At 52.0% G+C, this 9,246-nt stretch overlaps 1 protein-coding gene across 3 annotated transcripts in view; it reads right to left on the bottom strand.

The window, feature by feature from the left end:
- Nucleotides 1–607: 607 nt before the first annotated feature.
- The window catches only part of Mrgprf (MAS related GPR family member F), a 10,192-nt gene continuing 1,553 nt past the window's right edge, over nt 608–9,246 (bottom strand). Inside the window, exons 1-3 of one of the 3 annotated variants that reach the window (XM_031389071.1) lie at nt 7,540–7,644; nt 7,097–7,211; nt 618–2,410 (exon numbers count right to left, since the gene is read on the bottom strand). In XM_031389071.1, the coding sequence (XP_031244931.1) occupies nt 1,427–2,410; nt 7,097–7,144 (1,032 nt within the window). In that variant the 5' untranslated portion in view covers nt 7,145–7,211; nt 7,540–7,644 and the 3' untranslated portion in view covers nt 618–1,426. Of the gene's footprint in view, nt 2,411–7,096; nt 7,212–7,539; nt 7,645–9,246 lie in introns of those variants that run through there. The other 2 variants (XM_031389070.1, XM_031389072.1) reach the window with 2 other exon arrangements.

Here is a 9,246-nt window from a genome sequence, read left to right as displayed (position 1 = left end):
TGAGCAGAAATGGCTAAGAATAAGGTGTGGTAGGCAGCCTTATTCAGACATAGGTGACTTTGCAGGTGGCTTTGCACCCTGAAGCTCTTGGAGTCAACGGCTCTGTCCCACAATGAAAGCTCTCCTTGTTTATAGCAACATGGATGGCATGCGACAGTCTGGAAGGAACAGATCAACATAGCTTTGGTGATGGGCCATCAGGGACATGACCTCGGTGGAGTTAGCTACTACCCCTAAATGCTAGTGCAGCGGTCCCTGCCCTGGGATCATGCAACCTAGAATAAAGCTCAATAGACTCAGGGTGTATGGCTAGCATGCTTGACCCTGGGTGAGCATGCTGCTCACTCCTTCCCTGCCCCCCTCCCGCCCTCCCTAGCTCTGTATGGAGGAATGTAGCTTCGTCAGTGACACATCCTTAAAGACCACAGAAGCCTAGGTATAGATAGAGTCAGGCAGAGCAGAAGGGTAGCCCAGCGGTATGATCAGATAACCAGTGGAGAACCAGAGCGAGAGGAAAGGAACAGATGGCCATCCACCCTGGACTCCAGCTGCCCTTGCTATCCTCACTGTGGGACACAGAGACGCAGAGAAGACACTGGACATGAAGCCTGCCTCACTGCAAGGTTTAAAAAAAATGTGTATTGATATATACTTTATTATCTTTTATAAAATTTCCTTTGGCTACGCAGGCCACTGTGTTGGATGATGGGTGACCTCGTGGTGGCAGCCTCCAGGGGGCCAGGATGGAACCAGAGTCCACTTTGAAATGGGTACCGGAGACTGAGGACTTAGCAGTGGACCACAGTGGCCTGGAAGATGCTGAGTGCAGTCAGCGGCCCACAGCTGGCTGGGGGAGGGGGGTTAGAAAAGCAGTCAGCTATCCAGGGTGACAGAAAGTCCTTTCTGATTCACATAGCTTGCCGAGGCCAGATCCTACCCCACCGAAGTCACCAGGTGACTCATCAAAGAGCCAGGGACTTGTTTGCAGGGAACAATGCCTGTGGACAGGACCCTCTTCCAGATAGCACCATCTTCTGATGCTGCCTTGGGAGGCGGAACAACTCCCTGCAGGTGAGGCTGAGGCTGCAGGCCCAGCGAGGGTTATGCTGACTTTTGAGGAGGTGATCTCCTTCTTGCCTTCGCTCTTGAGCTTCTGTTGAGGAGGGACCCTACTGCGCTGGTGAGGGCAACTTTGGTACACTGAGTCACAGAAGCAGAACGAGTGAGGAGCAGAGGCCACAGGGTCTGTCTTAGAGGTGGCTGCTCAGCCTCTTGGTCACACCTGACAAGAGGCAGACACCTTGCGTTAAGGCAGGCCTTCTCCCTGGCAGCACAGGGGCAGCTGCCCTGCTCCTGCCGTCGGGCAGAGCGTCTCTGGAAGCTCCTGGCCGCTCTCTGCTGCAGCCTTGCCGCAGCCCTTGGCCTCTCAGGATGCGTTCCCAGAGGGGCACTGCATCTCCATGGTGACCGTGTTGGGTGTGCTGCTAGCAGCGTCTCCTGGCTCGGCACCATCCCGGAGAGCCCGCTGGAAGACCACCCTGAGAGGTTCCCACAGGCGCTGTGACTTGTCTCTCCCAGCCAGGAAGTAGACGATGGGCTTGGCACTGCTGTTGATGCAGATACACAAGTCCGTGACGTACTCGGGGAAGGGGGCCGGGATCTGGAAGACCCAGAAGAGGAACCAGTCGATCCCCAAGTAGATGGATGACACGAGGAAGACAGAGACAATGGCCAGGACCACGTGATTCAGCTTGGCAGAGCGTTGGCGGCGCCGTGCTCGGCACTCTACGTGCAGGATGAGTGCCAGGCAGGGGAGTACCATCAGTGGGCAAAAGAGAAAGAACAGCAAGATGCCCAGTGAGATGTCCATGTTGCGGCAGGCTGTCCCAGGGGCCTCGTGGCCCAGGAACATACAGAAGTAGTTGTGGATACTGGTAACTAGGAAAGACAGCATCCAGAGCAGGGCACAGACCCCAGCTGACAGGCGCTTAGGCCTCCGACGCCAGTACCAGGTGGGAAAAATGACTGACACACAGCGTTCGATGCTAATGGCCGGCAGGAGGCTCACACCTGTGAAGAACGTGCAGAGCCCCACGATCCGGGACACTCTTCTAATGAAGTCGGGGAAGGAGCCCAGGAAGGTCCCCATGTTCAGGAGCGAAATCACGGCCTTGCTGAAGAGGTACATCCCATCAGCGCTGGCCAGGTGCAGGAAGTAGATGGAGAAGGGGGTCCTCTTGATGGAGAAGCCGAAAAACCAGAGGACCAGCCCGTTTCCCACCAGGCCACACAGGCAAAGCAGCAGGAAGATGTAGTTTGTGACAGCCGGTGGCGGGAGTGTGGCAATCTGCTCAATGGTCAGGAAACCTCTGCTGTAGAGCTCCAGAGCCTCGCTCATACCGGGACACATCTGCGTAGGTGCAAAGAGGACACATATGTAAGCCTACCTGCCCTTCCCTGGCCCTCAGCAGACCCATTTCTGGGCCTGTTTCCATTAGCTACTCAGGAGGTGGAGTCTGCTGGGTCCCTGGGTCCCTGTCTATGGAATGATGAACCTAGTAGAAGTCAGAGCAGAAGAACCCCAATCCCAGCCAATGCTAACACTGGTTCTCAGAATTTAGAACCAGCAGAATGGCATAACCACGGGGTGACCAGAGCTCTGGGCTGCTCACAGGTCAACCAGGTCCAAATAGCCAAGTGAAGGTAGTGGACGGCTGAGGGGTGGGGAGTGCCTGCTGAGGAAGTGAGAGGAGCAGAATTCAGATCCCCAGTCTCTGTGTGTCCACGCCAGGCAGGCACAGTGGACCTCCTGGAATTTGAAAAGCAGAAAGAAGGGAGTTTCCCAAGCAAGCCGGGGAGATGAGCCTACATCAGCCCGCTCTGGTTTTAACTGAGAGACCCAGTCTCAGAGAATAAAGTGGGGGAGGTGATTAGGAAACTCTGTGTTAACCTTAGACCTCCACATGCGCCAACCACAGGTACACATGCACCAACACACATGAGCCTGTTGTACACATTTGAACACACACATTCATTCACACCACACACTCACTCATTCATACACATACTCTCATACACAACATACACACACACCAAATATACTCACGCACCACACACACATACTCATATACCCACACACCATACACACTCACACTCATATACCCACACATTCACACATCCACTCACACCACATGTACACACACACACACACATACAAACACTCTTGTACCCACATATGCCCCCCACACCCAAAGAATTTAAAAAAATCATTAAAAAGCCCCAATAAACAGATAAAAGGGGGGCTGGTGAGATGGCTCAGCAGGTAAGGGCACACTGACTGCTCTTCTGAAGGGCCTGAGTTTAAATCCCAGCAACCACATGGTGGCTCACAACCACCCATAGTGAGACCTGACACCCTCTTCTGGTGAGTCTGAAGACAGCTACAGTGTACTTATGTATAATAATAAATAAATCTTTAAAAAAAATCAGATGAAAGGCTGGGCTTGGTAATGTGACACTGTTATTCTCGAGGAAGGAAGATTTTAAGTTCAAGCCTAAGCTGGGGAAAGTAATGAGACCTAGTCTCAAGATAAAAGGTATCAAACAGGTGTGGTAGAACATCTGCCCTTGCAGAGGGCTCAAGTTCAGTTCCCAGAACCCACTTTGAGTGTCTGACAACTGCCTACAACTCTAGCTCCAGGGGATCTGATGCCCTCTTCTGGCCTCCGGGGCACTGCACACACACACACACACACACACACACACACACACATACGCGCACGCACACACACACACACACACACACACACACACACACACACACTTTTTAAAAGAGGACTGGAGATAAAGCTTGGTGGCAGAGCTTGCCCAGCACGTGGAGGCCTAGGGTTCAATCCCTAGTACCAAATGATCACAAAGATCATGGACAGGATAGCAGACGTATACACAAATTGTTCTTATAATGTTTCAAGTTTAAATCATGAAAATACTTATTCCTAAAGAAATAAAATTATTAGAAAGGGATGTGAGTGGGCACAAGCAAGAGACCTTGCTTACAGCTGGAGTCGGATTCTACCCCACCGTTGGACTAGAGAGCACAGGGGAGGAGAGGCAGCTGCCCCTCTGCTAGGCCAGGGCTGCCTTTTGGGGTTCTGAATAATGAGGAGGACCGGGGGTACCCAGGAGAGGCTTTTTTTTTTTTAATTCAAGACAGGGTTTCTCTGTATAGCCCTGACTATCCTAGAACTCACTCTGTAGACCAGGCTGGCCTCCAACTCAGAAATTTACCTGCCTCTGCCTCTCAAGTGCTGGGATTAAAGCGTGTGCCACCACCGCCCGGCCCCGAGCCTTTTCTTGAAGCTTAAAAAATGACCACCACCAAAAGCCTCTCCTAGGGCCAGGTGGCGGTGATGCACACCTTTAATCCCAGCACTTGGGAGGCAGAGGCAGGCAGATTTCTGAGTTCGAGGCCAGTCTGGTCTACAGAGTGAGTTCCAGGACAGCCAGGGCTACATGGAGAAACCCTGTCTCAAAAAACAAAAACAAACAAACAAACAAAAAAAAACAAAAACAAAAAACAAAAACAAAAAAAAAGAGGCTCGGTATTTTACAACTGGGCAGAGTAGAGGAGCTCAGTGCAGCTGAATACCAGTCCTAGCCCTGAGGGCTGAGCTGACACATAAATCAGGACCCTGGGCCAGGGGTCAGAAACTAGGAGCAGAGAGTAGCAAAACCAAGGGCACTCCTTCCTAACCGAGTGAGCAGTTGCTCTAGTCCAGTCAGAGGGTTTGAAGGACCTGTGGGTGAGCGGTGGCTCTTCCTTCAATCCCAGAGAAGCCGCATCTATGGATGGTAACATGAAATAATTTGGTATTTCTGGGTTAACATTTAAAAACAATGATGTGAACCAATACCCTGAGTCAGCTGTGCGTAGAGCCCTGCCTCTCAGTGGCAAAGGTTGCCCTATGTATATTGCTTCCCTCCTCCCTACAGACATCACTAATCTATCCCAGGATCTTCTTCCTAAGTCTGGTGTCTGTTTTCATGGCTCAGGGAAGTAGGAAGGTTCTAGGGGCAAGAGCTTTGCTGCCACCTTCCAAATGGCCTTGGCAGAAAGCTAGGCCCTGAGAAAATGCTTTATGTGGACATTCTCTAATGAAGAGAAGTGTAGTGAGGATTCTGGAGTTTAGGTTTCTTAACACACACACACACACACACACACACACACACACACACAGAGAGAGAAAGAGAAATATGCACTTTCTTTCTCTCTTTCTCTCTCTCTTTCTCTCTCTCTCTTTCTTTCTTTCTTTCTTTCTTTCTTTCTTTCTTTCTTTCTTTCTTTCTTTCTTTCTTTCTTTCTTCTTATTTTCGAGACAGGATTTCTCTGTGTAGCCCTGGTTGTCCTGGAACTCACTGTGCAGACCAGGCTGGCCTCGAACTCAGAAATCCACCTGCCTCTGCCTCCCAAGTGCTGGGATTAAAGGCGTGTGCCACCACTGCCCGGCTGCACTTTCATTTTTAACCCCAGGTATAGGGATGTAAATCTGCTCCACAGCAATTGACTGTGACTTGCCTCGTGCTCTAGCTTTCACCCACTGCAGATAGTTTCTGTAGCTTTGTAAAGTTTGGAATTCTAGGAAAATCTCAGAGGTTGTATAAATGGTAGGGCCCCACTAGGTGGGGTTGCTGGTTGCTGTTTATTCAAGGGGTTTGTAGCAGTTTGTTAGTAGCCATGCTCAAAGAAGAAACAAAAGGAAGTAAATTAGACTTGGAGATCTCTCTCCCTTTGTCCTTCTTTTTCTCCTATCTGGTGTTAGGGGGTGAAACAGGGTGGGGGAAAATAAAGGGTGAGAATAGAAGAATCCACAAAGTAGCAAAGACCAGATACAGAGAAGCATCCTCTGGCCTGGCTGTGTCCATAGGAATTTACAAACAGGAAATATGGATGCTGTCTAAATTTAAGGAGACACAGGGTTGCCAGAACAAGCTCTTTATGCAGTTTTGCTCCTCATCTGATTACCTCTAGATATTTATTGGCTAACATCTTCTGCCCACCCCTAAATCCAGCTGCTTAGCTTTCTCTCTGCTCCCCTCACCTGGAGTTGCTCGGTTGCTGCTCTAGGCCTCTGACTCAGTGGACCAGACCCAGATGCAGAACCTTATCCTTTGAGGACCAGCTCAGCAGTAGGGGCTGGCCTGCTGGGACTGGGCAGAGACCTTTGTGTATCACCCAGCTGGAAAACTCTGCAGCCCCTCATTGGGTGTTGATGGGCTGGCTAGGGGGTGGGGCTGAGGAGACCAGGGTAGGGGGTGGGAGGGACTGGTGAGGTACTGGGCAGGAGCTACTATTTGCAGCCCCACACTACATTGTGAATCACCACTCTAGAATCTGCTCCAACCCAGGGCCTTGTCTCTTCTCTAGGGACTATGGGATGCCTCCTAGTGTGCCCAGTCCCTGCCTCCAGGTATCATCCTGGCATAAGCCTTAGTTTTCTCAAGTCTAGGGGAGGCTGGGATAAGGAAGTAAGCCAGAGGGGTTCCCAACTTAAGTAGGGAAGTCCACACTTTCCCAGGGCAAAGCAAGGGCAGGGCACTGTGCAAGCTTTAGGTGGGGTTAGAGCTAGCTGCAGATGTACATCCATGGCTCATGCTTCCAGACTTGGAGCAACACACGCCTTGGGTGGCCCAGAGTGGCACAATTCCATGGGACACACAACAGACACGGTGCCACCATGAAACCAGCAGAGGCTCTCTGACCTGGTCTGACCATGAATAGTGAATAGTGATCATCCTATCTCTAGAAGAAAAGAGGGAGGAAGTGAGACATTTCAAAATTGATAAACAATGACCCAAAGACAGCATGGTAAAGGGACTCCCAGGATGCTCCGTGCCAATGGTTACCTCTGATGATGGCACTGGCCTCAGAGGAACCAGTTAACCTAGCCCAGGCCATGAAGTCCAGATGTGCCCGCTATCCACTGGAACCCAGGGCTGAAGGGCAGACCTGGACAGTGAGTGGAGGAGATGCTGGGGTGTGTTGCCCTTCCAACCACATGCTCCCATGGACTAAGGACCCCCTACCCATGGCACTTGCCTTGTTCTGGTTGGTGGAGTGAGCCTCCCATGAGCAGTTTCCGGCCATCTCCAGGAGTGAAGAGTCCAGGCTCCTGTTGGAAGCTCACCAGGCAGTATTCCTGCCTCACAAAAGCCTAGAGAGAGGGTAGAGTGGAGTAAGTCCTGGTCTACTCCCCAGAACCTTTCTACCTCCCAGCTCACCAGCCCCAGCCCCTTAGGCCTTTGAGGCCTGCCGTTCTCACCTCAGAGGAAGGGCTACTCTGGCTCCCTCTGAGGCAGGGACTTTGTACCCTCCCTGCTCCTCCTGCCTGTGGGCTCCCATACGGACCCTGCCTGGCTCCCAGAACCCCACTGCCACTCCCTAGGAAAAACCCTCTCTCCTTTCTATTCTCATTGGACTGCAGGCTGTCTGGGCCAGAACATTTCTTGCAATGTGCATGATGGGTTCCCTTGTATCCACACCTGGAGCACCTCCTTTGTGTTTGGATAGAGGTCTCAGCAATCAGTCCTAGAAATGGGTGACAGAGGATAGATTCTTTCCAGCAGAGGGGCTTCCTGGAGGAGGAGGCCTTTGCTGGGCCTTGCTTTATCATATTTCCTTATCCTAGCTCTGGGGTGGGTGTCCATCCCTCTCCTTTTTCTTGTAAAAGACAGGGTCTCATGCAACCCAGGCTGACCTTGAAGATAACCTTGAAATTCTGAGCCTCCTGCCTCCATCTCTTTAGTGCTGGAATTACAGGTTTAACCACCATGTCTGTTTTATATGGTGCTGGGGATCCAACCCTGGGCTTTGCGCACGCTAAGTACGCATCTACCAACTAAGCTACACCCCCAACCCTTCATTCGTTTTAGATGGTGCACCTAGTTCCAGAGGCACACTTCTAACCAAGGTACATAGGGAAACTTTGAAGATCTGTGTACTGTCAGGGCCCAGTGGTTGTCCCCTGTAAGGTTCACTTAGAGGCGGCAAACCAAGAAGTTGCTGTGGTGGCTGGCCTTGGTTCCAGGCTGGGTGTAGGGCTCAGTCTCATTCAGCCAATCTGGAGGTCTGGGGATGTGTTGCGTGACAAGCTAGGGAGAGGCGGACCCTGCTTGAGACTGGTCCACCCTAGCAGGCAACAGCTCATTAATATATCCACCCTGGGTCTCCTGGAATTGAGCCCCATCCGCAGCCTGCTCTCTGCCTGCCCACAGAGCAGGTGGGAGGTCTGAAGCTGTGACTCAGGACACAGCCTGGCTACAGGCTGCCAGACCCTCCTCTCCCAGAACAAGGACGTGGGCAGCTCACTGCTCCACTCCTCAGAAATTCCTTCCTCAAGAAGGGCGGATCCCCAGCCGCCACGCGCATGGCCATTGCCTCCGCCCTCCTGGCTATGTGGCCCTGGCAGCTGCGTCCATCTATTGGCTGGCTAGAGTGTCCGATCAGCGCGAGTGACACGCCCCCTCCTTAACTCCAAGCCTCATTCGGCTGTAGGGGGGCTGTTGGGGACTTAAGCCACACCCTCAGCCCTTCATTCCTATTGGGTGGTGTTTCTAGGCCCACAGACGTGCTCCTATCCAGGGTGTGCAGAGCCCATCTCTGCCCTGACTATCCCTCCCCTCCACTCACCGCCCTCTACCTGTGTGCTCCTTCTGATGTACCCGACCAAGAGTGGCTCATTGTGGGACCTGCTTAGGTGTTCCGAGTGGGAGTACCTTATACTATAGGCACGAGTGATGTTTGTGCCTAGAGGTTGCAGACCGCTGGTGCTGCAAAGTGTGCCCCTTCCCACCAGGCGTCATTCCTTGCTACACAAGAAAGCTAGCCCAGGTTTGTTTGGCACCTACACCCTCAGCATCCTCTACTGCTGCCACTCTTTCTGATACCTGCTACTTCCAGCTTTCCCCCTCAGTGATGTCCTGACTCAGGAGACCTTTCATCCCACCAGGCTTAACCTCCAACTGGACACATGCCCTGTGGGACAGATGAATATACTCCCAGGTCACCTCTACGACTGGTTTGATCTCTATCCGTGGTCCCTGCCCTACCCCAAATTATTTGCAAAGTGATTTACTCACACAGAGAGATCCAAAAGCCAAGCGGACCCCAGATGGGCCATATTAAAGATGTGTGTGTGTGTGTGTGTGTGTGTGAGAGAGAGAGAGAGAGAGAGAGAGAGAGAGAGAGAG

Source organism: Mastomys coucha, unplaced genomic scaffold (assembly GCF_008632895.1).
Source record: "Mastomys coucha isolate ucsf_1 unplaced genomic scaffold, UCSF_Mcou_1 pScaffold21, whole genome shotgun sequence".
NCBI lineage: Eukaryota > Metazoa > Chordata > Mammalia > Rodentia > Muridae > Mastomys > Mastomys coucha.
Note: the sequence above shows the minus strand (reverse complement) of the source record. Positions and strands in the feature narration are given on the sequence as shown.